The sequence below is a fragment of the Canis lupus genome, chromosome 6, assembly GCF_048164855.1.
Source record: "Canis lupus baileyi chromosome 6, mCanLup2.hap1, whole genome shotgun sequence".
NCBI lineage: Eukaryota > Metazoa > Chordata > Mammalia > Carnivora > Canidae > Canis > Canis lupus.
In genome coordinates this window covers 45,107,244-45,133,312 of record NC_132843.1, presented here as the reverse complement: position 1 = coordinate 45,133,312, position 26,069 = coordinate 45,107,244, and the positions used below count along the sequence as shown (strand labels likewise).

The 26,069-nt window shown below is 43.3% G+C and overlaps 1 protein-coding gene across 3 annotated transcripts in view; it reads left to right on the top strand.

Moving 5' to 3' along the window:
• The window catches only part of KIF26B (kinesin family member 26B), a 442,501-nt gene that overhangs the window by 269,478 nt on the left and 146,954 nt on the right, over positions 1 to 26,069 (top strand). Inside the window, exon 1 of one of the 3 annotated variants that reach the window (XM_072830255.1) lies at positions 6,780 to 7,178. The exons of the other annotated variants lie outside the window; for them this stretch is intronic. Within the exon in view, the coding sequence (XP_072686356.1) occupies positions 7,156 to 7,178 (23 nt within the window). The 5' untranslated portion in view covers positions 6,780 to 7,155. Of the gene's footprint in view, positions 1 to 6,779; positions 7,179 to 26,069 lie in introns of those variants that run through there. 3 annotated transcript variants of the gene reach the window in all.

Sequence of the window (26,069 nt, the reverse complement as noted above, 5' to 3'; positions counted from 1 at the left end):
TTCATACCAAAATTAGACTTTGTGACCTGAAGTTTAAACAATTGCATTTTTGCTAAGACTACCCATATTTAGAGGCATCGAGCAGTCCAAAATAATTCAATTCCTTTATCAACACACAGACGGAGGATTGTTGGGCCTCTTTTACTAAATTTGGCTCCACTACACTTCTGTCTTTAGAACTAGGCAATTGCTTCATTATGCATACATAGTGCTTCCCTCATATTTTGGTAACTACTGCTCTGTTGCACATTCACTGGATGCCAGCTGTACATCTATAAAATTCTTTTGAGAATTTGGCGCTTTGACTATCCATCCAAAGTTAGCGTATAAATCAACTAAGGTAGCTTGCACTTAAGATAAGATGAACTCCAAGCCTAGGATAGATAACTAGATCCTTCTTTCCTGATATGAAAGTCATCTTGCCTATTTTTTTATAACTACTGATAAAAAAAAAAAGGTCATTATAGTATGATTACCGTCCAACAGAGGCTTAAGATTTATTTTTTTTATTTTTATTTTTTTATTTATTTATGATAGTCACACACACACACAGAGAGAGAGAGAGAGAGAGAGACATAGACAGAGGGAGAAGCAGGCTCCATGCACCGGGAGCCCGACGTGGGATTTGATCCCGGGTCTCCAGGATCGCGCCCTGGGCCAAAGGCAGGTGCTAAACCGCTGCGCCACCCAGGGATCCCGAGGCTTAAGATTTAATGAAAACTACATAAAACATATATACTTTCTTAAATCTTTCTGAGAACAAGGTGGAATGAGAGGAGATTATTTTTGGAAGGAAGCAGCAGCAATTATTCTGGAAAACCGTGACTAGTTTACACTGCAGGTTCAGTGAAGATCAAAACTAGGTTTGTCTTGCTCTGGGCACTCTATACACACTTGTTTGATGATCAATTGAATGAATGAATGAATGAATGAATGAGAGTAATGGTCATAATTATAGACATAGTTTGGATATGAAGAAAATGCCTCCGGATGAAGAAAGAGAAGTCAAGTCAGAGGGCAAAGAACCCAAGGACATGAGCAGTTGCCAGATTCTTCCATGAGTAAGTGGGATGGGCTCTCCTTGAAAACTTACCTATACTAACTGGGAAAGAGCCTTATGGTGAACTCTTTTTTGAATTACACATATGTTTTCCTAATTTGTCTTTTAAAAATTACATCTAGGGGCGCCTTGGGTGGCTCAGTAAGTTAAGCATCTGCCTTCAGCTCAGGTAATGATCTCAAGGTCCTGGGATTGAGCCCCTTGTTGGGCTCTGTGCTCAGCAGGGAGTCTGCTTCTCTTTCTTCTCCTTCTGCCCCTTCCTCTCCTTGTGCTCACCCTTGTCTCTCTCTCAAATAAATAAAAATCTTTTAAAAACTGCATCTGAATTTCCATCTATCACTCTTCCTTGTGAGTATACCTCATTAACACAAAGAGTTCATGTCTCCTTGGCCATACAGGACATGAAGTCAACTTCTAATTTATATAAAGTACCAAGATTTTTATGCTCCTTTTGGGTAGCTCTGACACCCCTTCTCCCCCTGGAGATAACACATGTCAAAAAGTTTTTAAGATACTGGCTTTTCCCAAATTCTGCATTTACATCCTTGAAAGAGCCTCCCCCACCCCCCGATCTAACTAAATATTAGAGGTATTTGACCCCTTATTTAAAAAAAAGAAATGTTTGATGTTCTGACTATTTTCAACAAAAGATCTCTGTTCTCAAATGCGTTCTATGGAGAGAATTCCTCAGTTCTTTTGAGAGGGATAAAAATTCTCTTAAGTCGGCCAGACTGAAGATCAAGGGTGTCAGAGCACCACATGTCTGAAGAGTGATCATCATCATGAAAAGAGGCTTGATGGTGAGGGGGATGTTTCAACCCCTGGATGGACCAATGGATTTGGAGCTAGAACTTAGGAGTTTTACTCTTGGTGTTGTCACAGGGTGGTGCCTTAAGAAGATTTGAATCTCCTGTCTCTCCTGGAAGGCTTTAATTATTTCCTAGGACAAGCCCAGCTCTACTTTGGGAGTTTTGTCCAGGTGGCTCACACCCACCTCACTTGCTCCCCCTCCCTCCTCTGGGCACAGACAGCCCCGTTCTAGGGCTTCTGCGACCCACTCCACCTGCCTTCCTGGCCACTTTCCCCCCTTCCTTTCTCTCTCCATGCTTTTTCTCTTGTTTTCTCAGATCAAATTGTAGCGGTGATCAGGTTTATCCCCTCTCATAACCAAGCTTGGAAAAACAGGGAGTACAAGACCACAGCAGGCTCTGGAAGACATTGTAAAACTACGTATCTTAAGCAAATCCTTAACTTCCTACTGTAAGCCCAATTGCAAATTGATTTTCACCTGGGAAAATGTAGTAAATACTATGTAAAACAGTATTGTTAAAAAAAAAAAAAAAAGCAAAATGAACTAGGCTCCCACAGTGCCTGACAGCTCCAAAGTGACCAAGGGACTGTTTGCTCATTAGCTGACTTGAAATCCGTATTTGTGGACGGTTGAAGTCTTAAAGGTACAAAAGCAGTACGTACAGCTCTCATATAATGTCCCTTCATTCCTTTTGTTAGACTTCCTTTTCTGAATAGCATGGATCTCGAAACTAATGACCAAACGGAAACCTTCATAAAATGTGTAGACTCGGTGGCACAGCACATCGGGGAACGCAATCTGGTTTTTAACCACCTCTGTGTTGTGTTTTCAGAATACACATGGTTCATTTTAATCTTGATGTCTTGAAATGAAGGATTTTCATGCGTTGGCTATTTCCCATGGGGGAAACTCACAGGTAATTCAGGAAGGGTTCTTTTAGAGTTTTTTTCATTATTTGTAAGGATCTGGCAACCAGGACACCTTCTCCCTTGCATATGAATATCTATATTTTTATGTAAAAGGTGCCACTGGTGTTTTAACTGCTTAGATTTCTTTTCTTTTTAATCATTACTTGGGACAGTATTTTCTTATAAGAGGGAATAGGAAGTTACTGTCTCTTAGGCCCACAGCAGACAGTGGGGCCTGATTTCTTATGTCCCCCAAGGCACAGCCTTCATCACACACACTACTTGCTGTGTTTTGGAGCTAGGAAGGAGATCACTATGAACTGCAACCAAGGAATTCGGTTCATTGAACAGAAAGCTCTTTCGCTTGTGTTGCCATCTTAAATCCTTTTGATAAACCCATAAATTACCATATTGTCCAAGTCCTCTGGGAAGTCATTCTTAATCCCATCATTATTTATGTAGTTCCCTATCTGTCCAGTAAACCAGAATTTAGCTGTAAAGGCATCTGCTGCTGAATTTCTATTATGATCTTGTCTTTATATGTGAGCTGATTTGTTTTCCCGTCATGGATGGCCTTAAGTAATGTGTGTTCTCCTTTTTTTGTGTGTCGTCTGAGGACAGTGGGAACATCATAGAATGGTACAGCGGAGGCATCAAGATTGCGCTTAAAGAAGGATCTAGAAGGCACACCTTTGTGTCCATTACACATGGCCACTAGAAATTCTGGTGAACACGGGAGAGAGAAATTCTGGTGGCGGCAGCTTTCCCAGCTATCTGCCAGACCACCACAAACTTCTTGTTGGGATCCCCAGCTCAAAAGTGCTGAGGATGATGTTTGCTAAGCAAATGTGTTGACAAACAGACCAGACCTTAACTTAGCTTCTTCTTTGTGTTTCAAGGTAGAATCCTGTGGGTCGTCTTCATTTCATTTTCACCAAGTTTAAGGACCCTTTTCACCTGTTTTGGGGCTTAATTTGGTACAGAGTGAAATACAGTGGCTTATGTGTAGAAGGATTTGGATTCTATGGGGCACCTGGTGGCTTAGTTGGTTTAGCATCTGTCATTGGCTCAGGTGTCCTGGGATCGAGTCCTGCATCAGGCTCCCTGCTCCTCACAGAGTCTGCTTCTCCCTCTCCTCTCTGCTCATTCTCTATCTCTCTCTTTTTCTCTCTCAAATAAATAAATAAAATCTTTTTTAAGAAAAGGATATAGATTCTAGATCTTGTTCTGGAATGTATTAGCTGTGTGACCAATAACAAGTGATTTTACTTTTCAGAGCTCTGATTCTACAGTTATTCATGGAGGGCTCAATACCACATGAAACACTTTAGAAACTATAAAACAGTACTTAAAATGCCTTTTAGATAGATAATGGGTGTTGTTCTGGACTCTCTTCCTTTAGCACCCCTTCCATCCATCTGTCCTCCATTCATCTATCTATCCCATTTTTTAAAAAAGACTTATTTATTTTAGAGAGAGCACGTGGGGCCAGGGGCAGAAAGAGTCTTAAGCAGACTCCACACTGAGTGCAGGGCTGGATGCAGTGCTTGATCCCACGACCTTGCGATCAGGACAGGAGCTGAAACCAAGAGTTAGATGCTCAACTAACTGTACCACCCTGACATCCCTATCCCATTACTAGTGTGAATGATTTCTAACTTTAATTTATAATTCCTCCAAGCCAAGTAAATGGGTTTTTTTTAATTCCTGCTAATTTTGGTGGTCCTTCTTCTCCAGGAGGGTTAATACATACTCTTCTCCCACTACAAACAGCCCATTTCTACTTGGGACATCTCTTTGCCAACTGTGGGTTTTAAATGTGAAAGCTTTGTGAGCCTCAGAAACATCAGTTTATCAGAAGTCACCTCCACAGTATTGCACATCTGGTTCACTTCACTCTCATATTTTTTCTTCTTGTCCTATTAACCTCCTTTTTAAGTTAACTCTTTGCAATTTTTTTCCTATTCATTCTCCACTAAGTCCTCACTTTCTAGATGAAATCCCAGATGTTATGACCTAGTGAAAATTTCTTCTTTATTGTTATGTGTATCGTGCGTACAAAATATTATATGAACTGTAGTCAGATGCTCAGTTTGAAGACAAATAAGAAACCAAACATCTATGTATCAGCCACCTAGGTTAAGACATACTCTTATGACATATTTAGCCATTTAACTAATGCACATTTATTGAGTGCCTGCTTTGCATCCAGACTTTGAGAACATATAGGATGACTGAGAGATCATGTAATTGACATGAAACAGCACATCAACATCTAATAGGGAAGAAAAATTGGCCAATCAGTAATTGCAACATATAAAGGTATTTGCAGGAGGGGATACAGACAAGATTGGAACCCATGCCTACACCTGGGAGAGTTGGCAAGGCTACTAAAAGGGTGAGACTTTGGACTCAATTCTCAAAGCAACCCAAATGGCTTGCTTATCTATTTATTAGAGAGGTGTAGAGGGGGAGGGAGAGAGAGAATCTCAAGCAGACTCCACACTCAGTGTGGAACCCAACCTGGGGAGTGATTTCACGACCCTGAGATCATGGCCTAAGCCCAAATCAAGAGCTAGTTGCTTAACTGAGCCCCCCGCCCTGCAGGTGCCCTGCCTTTGGACTGGGTGTTTCGGGATGATTTGTCTGAAGAAGAGAATTCTTGGCAAAGGCAACAACATATGTAGTCTCAGGGCTTGGAAAGTGGCCAGTCCTTCTATCAGCTCCCACTTGGCTTCTGTGATCCCTCCCTCCTGGTGGCACCACCACTGTTCTGGCCCTATGGTGTTCTCACAGGTGTTCCATTAGCATCTCTACTCACTTTGTTTAGTCTTTCATTCATTCATCTGCTCACCCAACACTGTCGAAGAAATAAGCCTTTGGAAACTTCAGCCTGCATCAGAATCACCTGTGGAGCTTGTTAAAATGCAGATTCTGGCCCCTACAGGCTCAGTCATCATCTTTGGGGTGGGGTTGCGGGGTCCACATTGTGGACATGCTGTCACCAGGTATGTCTAGCACAGGTGGTCAGGATCACATTTAGAGAAATACAGTGAATGGGTTCCTTGTATGGAGAAGGGAGGGTTGCAGAGAACATGAGGAATCAGTGGTAGATGGTCTTGTGCTATCCACGGTCATGGTCGCCCCTCCAGCGTGTGCTGAGACTTTCTTGCCTCTACCTTTCTGCCTCAGCTCCCCTTTGCTGCCTTTGCTGTCACTTCTTTCTCCCCCCAGGCCACCACCTGTTCCCTTGCTGTCGCAGAGCTCCCCCACCCCCCATGTGTCTCATGTCCCTGCTCCATGCTATCTCCCTCCTCCCGGGACATGATCTCTGCCTTGGCTCTGCCCAGCGTCCAGGCTGCGCTGCCACAAACAATGGGGTGGCATGCAAAATGGACAGTCACTTTGAAAGCCTCCCCCCCCCTCACCTCTCTATTCTCTATTCTCTTCTCTTTGAGGGTTTCCTGAGGCAAGGAAAAAGACACAGGGACACCTCCCTCCAGAATGAGGGAAGAAGCGATTGGAGATAACGGAGGCAAGGGGCGCTGGTTGTCTGATTTGCTTCCATTACCGAGAGCATTTGAATAGTTTGAAGACGTGTAAACTGTGAGCCTAGTATTTTCACTGAAATATATGCATGGAGATATTATCCTCCTGGGGACATATGCCTGCATCTGTTTGTCTACAAGTATTTACTTGCAGAACCTTGGTTCTGTCGGCTTTGTCTGCACCAAATGGGTATAACTTGGATGTATAATTAAAGATTTTAAACACTTGATTTTGATCATCCGTTTTGCAGCTGCCGTGCTCAGAAAATGCCTAAGCTTCTGTGGGTTAATGGGAGTTCCAGCAAGTGTTTCTGTCTCTCCTGGTCTCTATTAGTAAAGCTCCTCTCTTCCCTGCCTCTCTGCCTCTCCCCCCCTCCCTCCCCGCCTGCCTCTGCTCTTCCCTCCCTCCCGCTCCGAGATAGCAGACAAGAGAGGAACTGGTGCAGCTTCCCCTGAGAAGCGTGCTTGCATGCGCGGATGGGCAGGATCCCGTGAGTTCCTCTGCCATCGATGCCTTGTGCTTGGAGGGAAATGCAATGTTGGAGCAGGGGCTGAGCTGGACTAGAAAGGTGGCTGGGAGCTTGGGGAGGCCCGGATCCTGGGTTAGCCTCAGGCTGGAATCACAGGAATGTTTCACCGGGGTCTGCCCTGAGCATTCCCAGACCCCCATGGATTTCAGAATTCCCCAGCCTTTTCTCCTTTACCTTCGCTCTATCTTACTTCCTCCTGAGATGGCCCCAGATCTGCAAGAGACATTTGCAAGGAGCTATTTACTAACAGATGTGAAGAAATGGATTCTGCACTTGATTATTTAGCCATGATTTATCAATGATGATGGATTGGAAAGCAGTGTAAGTAACAGCTGTCTGTTTCTGTAGTTAGATGGTCTGTTCTTCGTTGTTGTTGTTGTTGTTTTTTTACTTTAACTTTCTCAGTGAATTTCCTTTCGAGAAGAGTGAGAATAACATGTCTCAAGTATTCCAAAGAACTTGGGAGGGTCCAGATTGTAGGAGCTTTCTTCTTGTTCTATTGACTTGCAGAATACTTACAGCTCTATCAGATGAGGCACACAAACTGATACGGAATCTACAAACATCCCCCTGAGGATGAGGCTGAAATGGGAAATAAATGAACCAGGTTTTTGAACTGACAATCATTGCTATAATCAGACTTATTCAGAGTTGCTAAAATATTTGACATTGGCTCACTGTGGAATCAAAGATGGAATTGAAATGTGTTCTCTTCGCAGGGTCATAAAATGAAGTTAGCCTGTGGCTTTCAGAACAGGTTCTGGCTACATACGTATGAGATTGATCCCCCCCCCCCCATGTTAAATGTCAACTCTATTTCCCTTCTATTTCAGCTTTTCTTGAGACAGAACACCTCCCCGTTTTAGCATATAATGTCTGGCCACCCGACAGTTGCAGGACACTGGCGATTTGCAAGCCAGTCTGTGCTAGTCAGAGTTTTCCATCTTTCTGACCTGGGGCTTGATTTAAGCACTTAAACTGCCCAGCCTTAGAGGGGATAAAAACCAGTAACTTGAAGACCAGAATCAGTTTATTTCACAGGAGAAGGGAATGGCTATCCGAAAGATTAGAAATTGAAATGAAAGAATATGATTTGCCTTTTCTTATTGGAAATAAGGTTAATTTGGTGTGGCAAGAGCAACTTCAGCTTTCCTTATTTGACAACAGTATACTCCAGGAGACTTCTGAGGTCCTAAGTCACTTACATAAGAACATCAAAGTAGATTGCTGGTCTTTTTTTATGGCCGGTTGCAACTTTCTCTCTTATAGTCCGTGCGATAGTATCAATACAGAGATCTCTGCCTTCCTAAAACTTGCTGAGATCTGGAAGCGAGGTTTCTAACAGCGACACCATAAGGAGCTTTTCTGAGTAACCTTTGGCTTTCTCTCTCCATCCCATCCAGACTCTGGGCAGGGCTGCCGCCCCTCCCACCTGCCCATCCCCCTGCCTATCTCCCAGCCTCCGTCCTTCCCCCTGGGTCTTGGAACATCATAAAAGACCCTTCTAAAGATTCCTTTCAGCGCACCCTGCCCAGCTCTGGACAGAGGGAGCACTGTAATGTAACACACAGGGCTGCCAAATTTGGAATTGAATGAGTTCTGTTGATTCCTGAATATGAAATCCGTTCTGTGAGCAATTGAATGAGATCATATCTCACAAACCTGACCCAAAGTATTCCTAACTTTATTGATTGGCATTTAACATCATCAAGGGTTATAGCGCTGAGCACCCGAGGGGACCAGCCTAAGACCAAACTAAACCCCCAAACTCTTCTCGGATTCCTGCTTGGGCAAATATACCTAGGGCCACGCCTTTTAAAATATGTCCTTTGTTATCAAGGGAAATCTGAGACAGAAAACACATGTTGGCAGGGTCACGTGAGTGCCTCTCCGCTCATGAAGTGGTTGTATCACAAGGGGAAATGCTTTCAATCTAGCACCGTTTTGTTTTGGTTTTTTTGTTCATACGGGTTCCGTCAGACTCACGCATCTGGAAGGGGTTTGGAAGGGAGTGAAAAAGCCAAGACAGAACATGCAGGGCAAAGGAAAATCACTAAAAAAGTCAGTTTTGAAAGGGAACAATTCTCTTACCCAATTCCAGTTCCCATCCTTGGTTTCAATTCCTGTGAAAGCATCCACTCATGTTGTCCTCCTGCGTTCATGCAGACACAGATTCTTTCATTCTGCTTTTGGATTTCAAGCAAAGGAGGGAGATTGCTTCAGAACTATTTTTTAAAGGCAATAAGAAACCATCTTTGAAGTTCCTGCTCACTTCAACAGAGCAAGCAACTCCCATCCCCTCCTGCTTTTCCTCCTTTACACCCCCCGACCCGCGCCTTGGAAGTATCCCTGTATCCCTGGTGAGCAGCTCTGAATCCCCCAGGGATCTCATGTGTATCCTATTAGGGCAAGAAGACCAGCTGCCAAGGGCAGGATTTTGCTTGGAGGGTGGAGAATGCTTTTTACCAGTAAACGAGCAATGGGGCCAGATATGCTGATACCATACAGTCTTTGAGAGAGGCAGCTGATTGGCATCAGTAAAACTGCTGAGCAATTAAAAAAAAAATACTGCAGTCAAGGTGAGAAGAAGAGAAAGAGGTGAGGTGCCTCTGAGGAGTGTCAGGCAAAGTTCTGTTACGCGCCCAGAAGGTCTGAATTGATAATGCCAATGGTTAATAGAGAGAAACTGATCAATACCTTGCAGATGGAATGGAGCTTTCATTTTGGCCGATGTTTTCTGCAAAGCTTGCTCAGGAGCAACTGCCAGTTCTCTCAGTTGGCTCTGCAGTCTGGGCTGCGAAGGTGTGTTCTCCCTACATACCCCTCTTCCTTAGCCACTGGGTCCCATCTGAAAGTTAGGAGCTGGGGTGCCTGGGTGGCTCAGTTAGCTAAGCCTTTGGTTTGGGGCTCTGGTCCTGATCTCAGGGTCATGAGATCGAGCCTCACGCCAGGCTCAGCACTCAGTGTGGAGTCTTCTTGAAATTTTACTTCTCCTTCTGCCCCTCCTGCGCATGCTGTCTCTCCTCCCCCCTCTCCAAATAAATAAGTCTTAAAAAAAATAAATAAATAAATAAAAGTTGGGAGCTTATAAAAGGTTCCAAAAGCAAGTGTTGTCTTCAGATCTTCATCTCCGAGGAGAAGTGCTTCTATTAGGGTCATCACTTTTCTTAGGTTCTTCTGTTTGCCCTTTGTCTGTACTGACAGTCCGCAGTCTTATACCTTCAAGATCCCTCTCACCATGAGGTTCCTCCCAATTTCATCTGTACCACAAGGAACTGTCAGGTTCCTCATGAATTTGGCTGCAGAGCCCAGACGTGTGTTGCACAGCACGCCTATCCTCAACCTCATCTTCCCACCTGTTCCCTTGGAAAGGCTGCAGGGAAGGCACCTGTCTTCAATAAATTTGGAAAAGAAATCTGACCCATTAAAAACGCCTCTGGAAGTTTTCTTGATCTGAGGAAATCTTGCCTCCGCCACAAACTTTCTCATCATCTTTCTCCAGGAGCGGGTGGAAGAACTGCTATCAGACCCCCCCTACGTTCCGCAGAGCCAATAGTTAGAGTGCACACTTGAGCTACTGGTGGGTACATTTCTCAGCTTCTCTAAGCTTCTGTTCTTGGCATCAGCAAAATGCACAAAATCTTACCGCGTGAGATTTTGCGAAAATCGAAATGTGACATGTGCTCAGCATGATGCCCTGCCATGTCCTTGTTGGTGATGTTGGTGACCCTGTCCTCATGATCCTCTGTGCTTTCCACAGAGGGCCCCGATCCTACATGTTGGGGATTCTGGGGAAGACAGTGTGATAGACAGAAGGGGTGCTGGAGTAGGAGTTGAGACCTGGGTGTTTCTTCAGTCCCAGCCCTGTTAGTAACCACTTGTATGACCTTGAAAGCATGATCACTTCTTCCCCCATGTCCACGAATAGAAATGGTTCCACTTACCTTACTGGATTACTCCACCAAGATTCACACTGGCCCTCAACCCAGCATGTCCTCCTTTAATCCCCGTCTTGGCTAATTCCTTCCTTCTCTTCCCTGATTCCATGCACCTGGGTCAGAGTCCTTCCTCTACAATTCTGTGGCTTCTGCATCTGTCCGCCCTAGGCTTCATCCCCACAAAGACATGGTGTGCTCGTCTGCCTCTCTTGCGAGACTGTAATCACCTTGACATGGACTGCCCCCTTCCCTCATCTTGAAGGTCAAGACTAGGACCCTGCTCTGCAGATGTTTGCTGAATGAATGCATGAATGAAAGCAAGAAAGAATGTAGAACCTTTGCCCAGCCTCCATTGACTGTCTTGAGCGAAGATAAAATGAAAGACTGTGAAAGGCTTTGATGTGTGGAGAGTGTTGTGGTGGCCTTGAGCTTTAAATTTGTATGAGGCACCATGTACTTTTAGTTCCAATATTTTAGGCAGGTTTTGGGGGCACTAAGAATCAAAACTTTTAGTGAACTGAAACAGTCTTCTTTTCTTGTACTGTCCTTGCAGTCTGGGTCCATCCTTTGTCACAGAAGCAGGACAGGCTTTATGTGGGCCAGAGGCTCTACTGTTGGAAAATCTGTTAGTGACAAAACATTTCATTCCAAAATGATAAGGCTCTGAAAGCCAGTGCCCCTGGGAGGGATCACTCTGTAACTTAACTGGGCCTGAGGTGAGCTGGTGATTGCCGATCCGTGCCTGAGAGGATGGGAAAGGAAAAGAGCTTTCTAAAGTCATAGGTGGGTGGGGAGACAAGGAGAAGGTCCTGGAGTATTGAGGGTTCAGCTCACCCACTCCTTGGCCTCATCCTGGAGCAGCACAGTCCAGAAGGGTGCTAGCAAGGACTCTGGTGCCTGACACACCTGGGTTTGGATTCCAGCCTTGTATTTGGGTCTCTGCTGTGCATCATGAGCCCTTACAAGGGAGGTTACGGTTTTCCCTAGCAATGCTCGAACTCCGAAACAAGCTCATGATGAAACAAGCTCTTCCTTGGCATTAGGGCGGTTTTTCCTTTAGAAAATGTTCTTTGCAGAGGAGTGGGGGAAATGGCATGTCTGATAGAAATAGTCATTCCCAGTGGCCAGTGGAGAGCCACAGGATGGCCAGAGGGTGACTGAGGTCAAGTCCACGAGCAGGCTTTGTTCATAGACAACTTGTAAGGCTGTGTATATGAATTCTGCAGACATATATGAAAATGCCCATTGTGGCTATCTTTGCAGATCTATTATTCACCTCTTCAGGTCCAGCCCAGGAATGTAGAGGCTCTCAGATATCTCCACAAATGAGCTGCCCACTGCATCTTGACATGGGGCTGGAAATGTGGTGTGCGGTCATGAGCCTGCAAGGCCTTTCTATGCCCATTGGCTGCACGAAAGGGAAATTGAGGAATTCTGCAAAAGCCACAAATATAAGATGTCAGCTCATAAATATGTAAACTCCTCTCTTAGGTAATAAGCTCCCTGACAGCCAAAACTGTCATTTGCACATTCTCGTCAGCTGAACGCAGAGTTCCAGTTGCCAGATTGTCCCTGGATGCTGGGACTCAGAGCTGGGGAGTGGGGAGGAGTGAGAAGGGGAAGCTGGGCTGATTGTTCCTTAAAGATCTCTGGCTGCTCTCCATGGCGCTGTCTCTGCCTCCACCCCACCATCAAGGGGGCTTTCTCTCTTGGTATTTTGATTACTAAGTGTAGGCAAAAATTGTGCTGTGTGGCACTTGCAATAGGAAAAGGATTGAATATGAATATGCAAATGGAGACTGGAAAAATTGTTGCCAGCATTTAGCTTTCAGCAATAGCGACTGAATCCGGACAGATTTCGATCTCTGTTGTTTTATATTTAAAACTGTATAGGGAGCTTAACCAAAATCAACAGTTGCCTATATACCTGATTTTAAAATAGGCCTGCAGATAAAAATTAGGGCGGGAAGCAGATATTTGGTATGTAAACATGCTTTGAGCATCTGGTATGTTACAGGTACTTTGTAAGATTTGGGGGATTCGAAAGTGAATCAAAGAGAGGAATGCCTAAGTGCTTAAGATACAAATAAATTCTACTCTAACACTTTTTTTGATAAGCTCCCAAAGTAGCTCTATTAGCAAAATCCTACCAGAAATTATGGAAGAAAAGAATAAGTTCTCCTTTGGGTGGTGAAGAAGGACATGCCTTAGAAGTGGGTTTCAAGGGATGAGTAGGCAGGTGGCTGGAACAGGAGGGGAGGGCATTTCAGACAGAGCAGTTGGCATGACTCTCTGTTTATGCACAGAAGCATGAAAGCGCATGGGTGTATTGGAATTACATTCATATTGCATGATGATTAAAACTAAATACAGAGATCCCTGGATGGCTCAGCAGTTTAGTGCCTGCCTTCAGCCCAGGGCATGGTCCTGGAGTGCCGGGATCGAGTCCCACATCAGGCTTTCTGCATGGAGCCTGCTTCTTCTCCTCTGTGTCTCTGCCTCTCTCTCTGTGTGTCTCTCATAAATAAATAAAATCTTTAAAAAAAAACCCTAAATATAGTTGACACTTGTACAGTGTGGAGCTTTGGAGGTATTGACATAATCCTCCATCCCTGTGCAGTTGAAAATCTGCATATAACTTCAGGCTTCCCTAAAACATAACTACTAATAGCCTCCTGTTGACCAGAATACCAATAACATAAACAGTCGATCAACACATATTTTGTATATGGTGTGTATTATATATACACTGTATTCTTACAATAAAGTAAGTTAGAAGAAAAGGTTATTAAGAAAATCATAAGGAAAAGAAAATACATTTACAGGGCTGTATTTATCGAAAAAAAAATTAACTTGTAAGTGGACCTGTGCAGTTTCAGCTGGTGTTCAAGGGCCCACTGCATTTTCCAGTAAATCACATTAGATAGGATGGTATAGTGAGGAAGATGAATAAATAGCTGTATCAGATAAGATGCAAAATCATGTCCTGCTTCCTTGCTGATAGAAAACAGTGGATCATTGATCAAGTACAGTGAGAGAACCTAAAACCCAGTGCTCAGAACTGTGGTTCTGTGACAGATTGGGTGGGTGGTCTGTCTTAGACTACTTGTCTACTCATGACTTCTGTATTTCCATTTGTGAACATCATGGTGGAAAGAGGAAAAAGCAGTTTGGGAGTAAAGAGGAGACTGAGTCCAAACAACTTGATTTCCCTTGAAAAGTCAGAAGTCACTGGGAAACTCTCTAGTAAAAAGTGCAGGATCTTATAGTACCTTTCAGGTAATTTTTTTTTCAAGTATTTATTTTAGAAAGGTAATGCCCGCCAGCATTATGCTAACCCGTTACCTTTATTGAGATGTACACTCAAAATTCATGATATTGAGAGATACTAATGAGCCTTCTAAAACATCAAAGAAGCATGGGATATATTTTGGATGCTCATTAATAGTAAGCCAGGGCGTCACAGTGTTACAAAAGCAATAGCGTTTCCAAGCTGGAGGAGTCCTTGGGAGGTCATGTGTTTTCTGACTTTTAGATCCTTGAAGAGTGGTGTTCTGGGAGTAGAGACTGGGCTAAAGTCCGGGAGCACAGCTGGTGACAACTAGCATGCTCTCTCATACAGTCATTCTTGGATCTGTTTGCACATTCATGTTTTCTATTCAACAAATGTTTATGAGGCCCTTGCAACATGTAGGATAAATATTTGCATGAGATACTGACAGTGCCCTTCAGGAGCTGCCAGTTTTGTAAGGAGGTAAGACATGTATGTGAATAATGTAGACGGCATTATTTTTAAAATACTATGAAAGGTCAGAAATGGAAAATTGTTTCCAAGTAAAATGGAAGAGTGGCCCCTAGAATAGAGAATTTGCTCTGCTAACAAGGACTTCCACAGTCACATTTTTTAATTTAAGATGTTTTGAGCATCTAACCGGAGAAAAAAGTTAAGTTGTTCATAGCCTAAAAACATACTATTCAAGTCCAAGAACGTTATTGATTTAATGACCTTGAAAATGTAATTTTAAAAATTATCTATTTAAAAAAAATCAAATATTTATCAGTTAGTTAATAAAAAATGTGAGCATCACCTAAAGGTTTCACTGTCATGGTGAGAACTACCCCAGGGATGGTCCAAGGAAATGCGGACTTTGAGCCCCCCCTGGAGGAATAAAAGGAAGCCCACCCCTGCAGGTCTGGCAGCAAATGGTTTCTTTTCTAAAGGCCAGAAATGGAAAAAAAAAAAAAGTCATCAAATCAAATTGACTTTTGGAATTAACCTTATAAATCTGAAGTCTACAGTCTTCAACTCACAGAGAACTCACTAACGATATTTCCTTCAACACGCAACTTCAAAAACATCCATCCCTTGGTAGAACAAATGTTAGACACGGACTAATAATGATGTGGAAAAATAATTATAATGAAAACAATAATTATATTTGTTTTGTGAACATAATAGCCTGCAAAGACCCATATTACACAGTATTTCATGGATTATCATCATTTAAGAAGTCAGCAAACCATAAAAATAAACAAAAAAATCTGTTTATTCAGTTGCTCATTCTACAAGTGTTTATGGAGTATCTACTATGTAACAGGCACCATTCTTGGCAGTAAATAAAACAAATGAAAGCCTTTGCCCTTATGGGCAAGGCTTACATTGGAGCAGGAGATATGAAGCATCAGCTCAGCCCACATGCCTTCCCTTGTGGACACCATAGGATGAGCAAGGGTGTGGGTATGGAGGCAGGGAATCGAAAACACTGGGGAATCGAAAACCTGAAGGCAGGGAATCGAAACACTGGGAGTCTCTCAGAAGGCTGGACTGTCCTGCACCCTTTGTTATTTTTTAAAGATTTTATTTATTTATTCTTGAGAGACAGAGAGAGAGAGAGAGAGGCAGAGATACAGGCAGAGAGAGAAGCAGGCTCCATGCAGGGAGCCTGACCTGGGACTCAATCTTGGGACTCTAGGATTACACCCTGGGTTGAAGGCAGATGCTCAACCACTGAGCTACCCAGGCATCCCAGTCCTGCACCGTTTAAAAAGAAGTCTACAGAATCTTATTTTTGCCCTCGTATAAGATAAGAAATAATCATCTTTCCCACAAATGATGAAGAACCTATTAATATACCTTGACAGTCTTGTTTTGGAAATATTTAGAAACTCAGATACATCCAAAAATTCCCCCAAGCATAGCCTTGCAGAACCCCTGGGCTTGAGGAATCCGTAATGAAAAGTCACCTCCACCTAGACCATGTTTTCCAAGCTCTTCCATTGATGGGAAGCATGGGAGGACCATAGGGCTCACCCTACCAGGAAGACCTATAGCCAGACTTTCGTCTTCAGGGTCAGTGATTTGGGGCTAATCCTCCATCTGACCATCCAGGTTTATGTAGTGTTGGGAACATAGCTGCAGGAAAGATGGATCTGGCTCCTGACTTTATGGTGTTTTCAGTCTTGGGAGGAAGATGCAAGGAATCACAGGCCAGTTGTAAGATGCAGTGCAGCAGGTGATACTTTTGACCACTCCTCTTCACCAGGAGCCACCCTGACAGGTGCCTGACTGGTATGAGAAACATGGTGGTGAGTTGTCTCAGCCTGTGTGCAGCACAGACCACTTATTTGTAGGACATTAAGGAAAGCGATACTGTCTACACCCAATTTCAGTTGGGGGCCAGTTTAAACTGTGTTAGTTCGCTTAACACAGCATTTTGGCTTTGTATATGTATTTCTTTGGCACACCCGGTCTCTGAGTGCCCCCAGGACACTGCCCAAAGTGTGTTGGTGAGAGTGATAATTGGTTGTTCTGACCCTGATCATTCCTACATGAGGACACATTGTCAGAGTAAGTAATTGCCTCCAGCACACAAAGGCTGCAGACACTTGGTTGACAGAAGAATCTAGTTTCAACTGGTTGGTCTTCAAGATTTTCCTAACATCTGGTTTAAGTAGGAAACCCCTGTTCATTGGCTCAGATTGAGAATGTCATTTTTCTCTCACCTTTCTTAGCCATCAATATGGCCCTCCCAGCCAACAACACAACCAAAACTCACATTCAAGATGCCAGGAACTGGGCAGCCTGGGTGGCTCAGCGGTTTAGCGCAGCCTTCAGCCCAGGGCATGATCCTGGAGACCCAGGATCAAGTCCCATGTCGGGCTCACTGCATGGAGCCTGCTTCTCCCTCTGCCTGTGTCTTTGCCTCTCTCTCTCTCATGAATAAATAAATAAAATCTTAAAAAAAAAAAAAAAAGAGATGCCTGGGACGTGAAACCCATCAGAGTCAACATCCTTTAGTGGATGCAATGTTGAGAAGCCCTGATGAGGCAAGGTTTACAGCTGAGTCAGAATCCAGCAGGGCCTGAAGCAAAGACATGGTTTTCACCTTGCTTTTCACTGTTGATGTATTTAGAAGCTTGTAAGAAAGAATCTCTAAAAAGAAACACTTTTAAGACATGGTTTTCATATTAATAGTTAATTATAACAATAGTTGTAACAAACACTGGGTATGTACTCTGGGGCAGGAACTAAGAGATGATAGATAGATAGATAGATAGATAGATAGATAGATAGATAGATAGATGATAAGTAGATAGAGTGTATGTAGTTTAAATCTCACTACTCTGAGAAGTGTAGCTAACTCGTATATCTTGTTTCATGGCTGACGAAACCGTGGCACAGCAAAGTTCAGGCACTTGACCAAAGTCACAGAGCTGTGAGTGGCAGAAAGTAGATTTAACCCAAACACCTCAGCTCCACAGGCTGTACTCAGCTCTTTCTCTTTTTGCTTCTGGAGGGACTCTGAAATACTGAAGCTTTGTAACACTAAATAAATGCTCTTTGAAGCCTGTGCTGATGCCTAAGCTTCCTTCATGTACCTCTTCCCCATCCACACTTTACTGTAGAGTCCTGGAGGCCCATCGAAATCCTGGGCTAGAAAGCACCCTTCAGTGACTTTTCTAGTCTGGATTGAATCTAGTGAATTCATTGGCGTGTCTTCTAGAATCGCAGCAACACTTAACTACTCGGGACCCACATAACTGAACTGACTTTGAAAAAATGGACTAATACAACATTATCCTATGGTATGACCTTGGAGGTGAGCTCCCCTTAACAACCTTGATAAAAGTAGAAGCAAAAAAAAATCACCCAGGGACACCTGGGTGGCTCAGTGCTTGAGCCTTTGGCTCAGGGCGTGATCCTGGGGTCTTGGGATTGAGTCCCGCATCAGGCTCCCTATAGGGAGCCTGCTTCTCCCTCTGCCTGTGTCTCTCTCTGCCTCTCATGAATGGATGAATGAATGAATGAATAAATAAAATCTTCTTTAATTTTTATAAGCTGTAGACATGGTTTTATGGGTACTTTTATATCTACCCCTACTAAATACAGTCATACCATAGCATTGTAATTTGGTGTAAGGCATTTAGGTAAAGGCCTAAAAATATAATGTTTTGTTTTTTATTTTCTTGTTTAATGTTTTGAAAGAGCAGCATAGACCTCCTTATCTTTACTTCTTCAGCTCCCCATTTATTCCTTAACCCGCTGAAATGTACTTTGCCTCTCCCCTGACTCTGTTCAAGGTCAATGATGAACAAATTAGTTCTGGTCCAGTGGATACTCTTCATTCACTGTTTCTGTTGGTTTCTTAGTGGTATTTAACATCCAGTGACTAGTTGGTCTGTCTCCCCACCACCACCCACCACCCCCGCCTCTCTGCTGCTTTGCTGCTTCTTTACAGGTTCCTTTGACCTCCTGTCTCTTTGCATCATTGATCAGAAGGTAAGGGTCCTCACAATTCGATCACAGGCCATTCCCTGTTCTTGTTCTGGTAGGCACCTCCCTGGCCACCTTATCCACTCTTGTGACGTCAGTTGCCATCTTCATGCTAAAGACTCTGCAATCTGAAAAAATAAACCAAATATTTTTTTATTTTCAAATACTAAGAAAGATCTAAACCATGATTATATGTCTGGAAAATCAGTGGTTTCTCTTCATGAAGTCGAAGGCTAGGGAAAAAAGTGAAAACTCTCAAATATTTTTTTTAAAGATTTTATTTATTTATTCATTCATGAAAGACAGAGAGAGAGAGAGAGGCAGAGACACAGGCAGAGGGAGAAGCAGGCTCCATGCAGGGAACCCAACATGGGACTTGATCCTGGGTCTCCAGGATCACACCCTTGGCTGAAGGTGGTACTAAATCCCTGAACCACCTGGGCTGCCCGAAAACTCTCAAATATTAACATTTTCTTGGTAATTAGTTTTATGTCAGGAGTCACTTCTGTTTATCTTTGAACGACTCTTTGCATTGGTGGTTATTATTTATGTTTGACAGAGTAGAAGGAAAGCACAGACATTTCAAGATAAAGTGCTTATAGCCACTCTCAATTGAATATCATTCATAAAGATAAAATGCCTTCTGAAATTTTAATAGAAATCAATGTGAAATAAGATTCAATTTATAAAAACTCAAATTACAAGCAATTTGTAGAGCAGATCTGTTGTGTAAATGTGGGAATCCACACGAGAAGATGATTGATCATTTGATTGATTATATAATGTGAATCACATTCTCTTTGCACGTGAATGTATTCACGGACACAGCTGGATGGCATCCTGGTCTAGAGAATGGGTGTTCTCTTCTTTTCACGCAATCTGTTCAGAGCAATCTGTTCCCAGAAGCTCTCTTAAAACATAAATATTATTTTCCTGATAATAATATCAACATGGGCATTTTATTCTTAGCCAAGGATTCAGCGTCAGAAAACTGTAGTCATAATTAACTACAAGTTAGTAAAATTGAGATAGTACTTTAAACCTATGTGGCTACTTAATATAATCATGCTCCCAGTTCTGCAAAAATGGGCTTCATTTAGCTTAGGATTCCAATAACTAGGACTAGCCACAGCATAAGAAATGTAATTTTAGGACCTACTGTAGATTTCACCTACCTAAACTAGGATGCCTTCCAAAGTAAACATTAGTGAATCGTGCAGCTTCATCTCGGGTCTCTTTGCAAGTTAACCAGGAACTGTGAAGGAAATCATCATCTGTTTTGATAAATTTCTCTATTGCCTGCCATTCATTTAAAGCGATTCCTTTTGTTATAGTAGTGACCAATCTTTTGGTAATTCTTTTCAAAAATACTTTTTAACGACAAGACAAAAAAAGTGACTGTGAAGAATGTCACAAACTTTCATTGAGAGAAATGCAGTGAGTTAGCTTCATCTTTTTGATATCTTTGCTATTCTTCCTTCCTTCTCCCTCCTTCCCCACACTACACAGTTGCATACATGTGAGTACACACGCACACATACTCCTGCATGTGTGCAGCATTAAGGACAGTAAGTGCAGTAGTGGGATGGAGGGCTGGGGGGTGGAGGGGAGTCCCTTCTTGGTGCTCAAGTCATGTCCTCTCAATGGAGATATGCACCCCAGAGCCACCTCCTTCCTTCCTTTCCCAGGCTACTTTGTAGCATAGCTACTCTGCACCTGCAGAAATTATCAAATAAGCAAGTATGTGCAAGAAAAAGTGAATTATCAGGGTGCCTGGGTGGTTCGGTGGTTTAAACACATCTGACTCTTGATTTTGGCTCAGGTCATGACCTCAGGGTCCGAGATCAAGCCCTGGGTGGTCTCCGTACTCAGTGGGGAGTTTCTGCTTGATATTCTCTCCCTCTCCCTTGCCCCTTCCCCCACTCACATGCTCTCTCCATCTCTCTCTCAAATAAATAAATATATCTTTTAAAAATGTAAATTAGTGGCTTTAATTCCAAGTCCCAAAAGGATCACCCCTCCAACCTCATAGGCTGTGATTACCATATAGATTCCTTCTCCTTTCATGAGTTATTTTGCTCTGGAGTAATCTCTCATCTATGCTGTCTGTTCCATGGAGATGGCTTGTGTATTGAAGAAAAAGCTGCCTCCTTCTGCATCAGAGCTTTTTGGACATGCTTGCGGTGAGTGCACTTTATTGCAGTATGCCTTTGCCATGGTTGTCAGTAATCTGCACAGACTCTAACCCACGTGACTTGGAGGTGGAGCAGATAGGAAAGGAAGAGGTATAAGTTTCTGCCTCTTTCCCTCTAGCAAGGCTGCAGAGGTGCAGGCAATCAAGAAGAAGGCCTGGTATCTGCAGCCTTACAGCAGAGTCAGGGACAGGTGTTCTGTGCCCCTGCCGTGTCCAGTTCTTACCTTTGTATTGCAGAGACCCTGTGCAGATTGTCATTCTTTGAAATAACTTACTTAATCATGTCCTCCAGTTTCAACTATAGCAAATAATTTGTTGAACGAAAAGAAATATTGAAATTAAAGGAGAAAAAATTACTTCCTTTAGCAAACAAAGCCGTTATATTCAAATTTAATTAACCAAGAAGCCCCCAAACCACAGAGCGTGTCACCCAGCATTGACAATTAATTATCTTTGCTCTGAAGGAGCCACAGGTATTGAGCAAAGAGTTATGGATTAAAGGCTTTATTTTCTCTGCCAACACTGTCCATTTCTAGCTATCACACCCTGATAACACTTGGCTGCTTCAGGCATCAAATTATTTCTTGAGTGAGTAACTTCATGTTAGTTGGTGATTTCACATGACCAAGTATGGAAAGAATGAGAATAAAGCACCATTTCTTTAAAATAAAGACCTCAAAAGTGAACACAGGGCTGCTGTTCAAATTCTTCTGCTTTTCAAGATAATTCTCTACCAAACAGCTAAGTAAGATAAATATTAAGGAAAACTTGTAGGGAATTAGTGGCCACCCTTGGCTTTTAAATGAGCCATCTTGTTTGTGGTAAATCATGCACCTTCTTCCTTTAACATTACATTAGCATATGTATAAATGATTTAACTAGAAACTACTGAAGTTAGCATTTAAAAGGCAGCATGTCGTAATAAAAAGAACATTAAATTCATTAGGTTCTTGAAACCAAATTATCTGGCATATGCTTATTCCTTGAAGGAATCTTAATTTTAGTTGGATGGTCTTTGTAGAAGATCTGTGTACCTGCACGAGTGCACACACACATGCACACACACACTATGGACAATTGTTTCTCACCAGAAAAATCAGGCCCTAGCATTCCACCAAAAATGGACTTTAGTTAGCCTGCGATTGTCGTTTTCTGTCTATAGCTAGATGGTAGTTACCTGGTTTCATCCACTTCATTCAGTAAGACTACCTGGTTCTCAAATATTCGTGTTTATGAAAGATCCCAGTAATCACGGTTAACTTAAATCACATACATCTTGTTTGGGATGGATTTTAAACTTAGACTTGCATTTACTTGGGTCTGGTGTCCTAGGTGTTCACAGTTCTTTTTTTTTTTTTTTTTTTTTTTAAGATTTTATTCACTTATTTGAGAGAGAGAGAGAGAGCTCATAAGCAGGGGTGGGGGGCAGAGGGAGAAGGAGACTCCTCACTGAACAGGGAGCTCAATGTGAGGCTCCATCCCAGGACCCTGATGTAGCAAATATGTTAGGGTTTGAAGCTGATGGCCAAGAAAGAATTCTTGGGACATCTTTGGTGGAAAAACATGGTTTTATTAAAGCATGGAGACAGGACCTGTGGGCAGAAGGAGCTGCATGGGGGTCATGAGGAGTGGCTGATTATATACTTTAAAGTTGGGAGGGGGTCAAGGAGAGTGTAAGTCTCTAAGGAATTTGAAAGCAGGGTTTCCAGGACCTTGAGGAGGCTAGCTGTTGTTGAGGAAGGGTCATTTATTACCGTCTAATAAAACCTGAGTCATGAGACCCTTCAGATGTATATTGGTAGATCAGATGCTTGGGGGATGATTGCTAACACATATCTTGAGGGGTTGAGAGATAAAGGAAGTTGCCAAAGGAATTTTTTTTTTTTTTTTTTTTTTTTTTTTGCCAAAGGAATTTTTATATGTTAAAGTAGACCTACAGAATCTTGGGGGGTCAGGCTAAGATTGCCTGTTGCCCTTAGCAAAGTATTAACATGGAGGCAGCTGAATCCCTAGAAAAAGGTCACTGCCTGTTTTAAGGACTTGTCAATGGACTGTAGGTAGTAAGGAAATTTAATTTTTCTTTGCCTTTGCTTCCCACATCAATCCAAGTGGAAGGCAGACGCTCAACTGACTGAGCCACCCAGGTACCCCCACAGTTCTTTTAATTTATGTATTATCAGGCCCAGCTTGCAAAGGTATGGCTCTGAAGGAGCATACCTGCATAGTTTCCCTGGTACTAAGCAGGCTTGGGCTGAGCAGATCAGGGCAGAGAGAAAGAGCTGCAGACAGAAAGCACCTGGTCAGAGGGATTAATGACCAGAAGTTCAGCTAGCACCCAGAAAAGTGTATAAGGACCTACGTGCAACTATGGATGAAAGCTGGGGAGGTCAACTCAGGCTGGAGCAGAAGACCTATAAGCAGAAGTCAAGCTGACAAGCAGAAGCTAGGAGGCAGGAGACCAGGAAGCCAGGCTAGGAGTCGAGGAAGACCAACACCTGGGGCTTGGCTCAGGTTCCATAACAGGAGCAAGGAGGTGCTAGGTCATCAGACCCAGGCACAAGGTCCCTGGTACCGGGTCAGACAGCCCATTCTGTGTGTGCTCCTTACCTGGGATCGTGCAGGGCATCTGAGGTCAACGGATGTCCAGACTGCTGTGCTGTTTCTGGCTTCCTCCTCTCTGATAACATTCTCATGAGTGTGTATCAGCAGGTTGGAGCCACACCCCCTAGGAGAGTGGGGAATAAAAGAAGTGTAGCTGTGTAGGTGTGTGCAGAGAGAAATAACAACGTGCAGGTAATGAGGAAGTGAAGAGAAAGTACATCACATGGCATCGAAGGCAGTTGACCCATCGGCAGGGTGTTCCTTTAGATCTTTCAGTTACACGTGAGTGGAGGATTGGTTTTGGGTTACTCCATCTTCCACTGTTGTTGGAAGAGTAAGAGTGCTCTCTCTCAAGATATGACATGTTGCAGAAACTTGAAGCAAGATGCATCTTTCCGAGGTCATTCAGTCTCCGAAACAGAACTTGCCAGTCTCTAGTGAGTTTCCCTCCAGGTCCTACCCTGGAGTTTCTTGTCTTGGCAGCATGTGGGTCTGACATGAGGTGTGCTGGACATGCAGAGATAGAGAAAAGGAAACACAGAAGTCCACGTGTCCCCAGGCTGCCTATAGAAAGTGTCAATGACTTGTCAAATTTTGGACAAGTTCACTAGAGCAGAGGTCCCCAGCCTTCTTTTCAGCCCAGGGACCCCACTGGGGTCCTGCATATGGCACCCTGGTTGTTGGTGAAGCTCTCCGTCAGAGATCCCCTCATACAGAATATTAAAGGAAGCCAAGAAGATCGGCCACAGTGTCTGGTGTCCTGCTTCCAGGCAGCCAGAAGTGAGCAGCGCTTGGTGGATGGTGGGTTGTGAGCAGCACCTGCATTTTTTTTTTTTAATCAAACATCTTCTGTTTTATTGGGGCATATGAAAGCATTTCTCTTCACACGAGGACCTTGGCTCAACAAGCGCTCTCATAGGTACCCGGCTTTACATAAAGGAGGAGGTTTTACCTTGAATACCTTTTGTAAAAAACCATAGTTTATGAATGGGCTCTTTTTGCTCCCATTATTTTTTCACGTGAGCCACATTTTCATGTATTCATAAGGCTCTCCCTCGGACCATGAAAAAATCCAGATGCAAATGGATTAGCAACATCTACCCACAGCATGGTTTTCAAATACTGCTTTTTACCCTTTTTGTGCTCCTGGGTATGGGTGAATGGTGTGCCACTCAGATAACACAGTTCAGGAAAAGCTTGCAGCTCTACCCTGGTGGTGAAGCTCTTTAACTGGGTAGCACGGTTACCTACCGTGTGTCTGCAGGCTCCTTCGCGCTTTTCTTTATCTCTGCTGCCACAGAGCCAGTATAAAGTTATCAGTCGTGCTGGGTGATGTGGATTCTTCACATCTCTGCATTTTAGGAGTGGACCCTTGAACACAGAGCGGCTGCTGGGTGACTCCCGATGACTTTCATGATATCTATAGCCCACTGATTGCATAGTTATTTTGTGCAGAGTTGCCATCCGGTAAATACCAATGGACCGGTTGAGTTTCCAGAGCATTCAAATGTGTCCTAAGCAACTTCCAGCATTTTGTTGGTGTCTATAGAGGGAGAGACACAACATAGCAGAGGATGGTACATACTAATGTGGTGGCAGTGGTACTTGTGCTGTTGTTATTGTCATGCAAGGGCTCACTCTGGGTTGGGATTGTAGGGACAGAGAAGCCATTTTCATATAATTTGCCATTCACATCCTAATTCTGGGCATGACCTGACTCACTCAGCAGAGACATTTCCCCCTGTGATATGAAGGTATGTTGCTAAGCAACCAGATCAGTAATTGGTAAATGCTTATATATGATTTGATTTGAGTTACATGCAAAAATATATAACTGCTTTTTTTTCTGGTCTTCATTATTATTAAGCAAATGATTATCATTTGGTTTTATTTTGCCCAAATAAAATAAAATAACTGCTTTCATTTATCAAGTTGCATAATAGCATGATGCTGTGGAAAAATCCTGGCTCCAGAAGAGCAAAAGCTTGCGTTCGAATCTTAAGTATGAGAGAATCACTAGTCCCATGACAGTGGATAAAATCTGGTAACTTCTGAGCCTTCACTTTTTTTTTTTTTTAACCTCTCATTTGCGGTACGGATCTCTTCTCAGCTTACCCCACATCGCTGAGTGAGGATGGATGTGGCCACGGGTGGAAAATGCTTTAGGAAGAGTAAGACATTCCAGGGTCTGAGCATTATCTAGAACTCCAGGCTACTGAAGCTTGGGACTTTTCATGTGTCATAACCCCCAAGCTGGATGGATTAGGCAGCACAGAGTGAGCGCACACTGTCCCCTCGACCAGGCACAAAGCTCTGGGGCGGGTCTAGGCCGTGCAGAAGAAAGGACACGTGGTATTGACCTTGAGTGAGTTCGCACTGCCGTGCTGGGGGCAGCACTAGTAACACAGAGAAGCACAAGCCCCCACTGCAAAGCTGCATCTCATTACACTCTGGAACATAAGATAGATTCTCTCAAGACCAATTGCTCTAAGACTTAAAGGCCTTGCCCGAGGACCCCTGAAGGCTGGAGTAGTTAACGACGGCAACTTACACAAGCCCTCGAAAAACGGGTAAATTCTTAAGAGAAGAATACGGGTGAATTCATAGAAATTATCACCGTGGGTGAGTGTTGTACATTATATTGTAGACGTCAATTCACTTTCAAACTCTCATAGTGTCTGGCCGCAGTGTTTTATGCAAAGTTG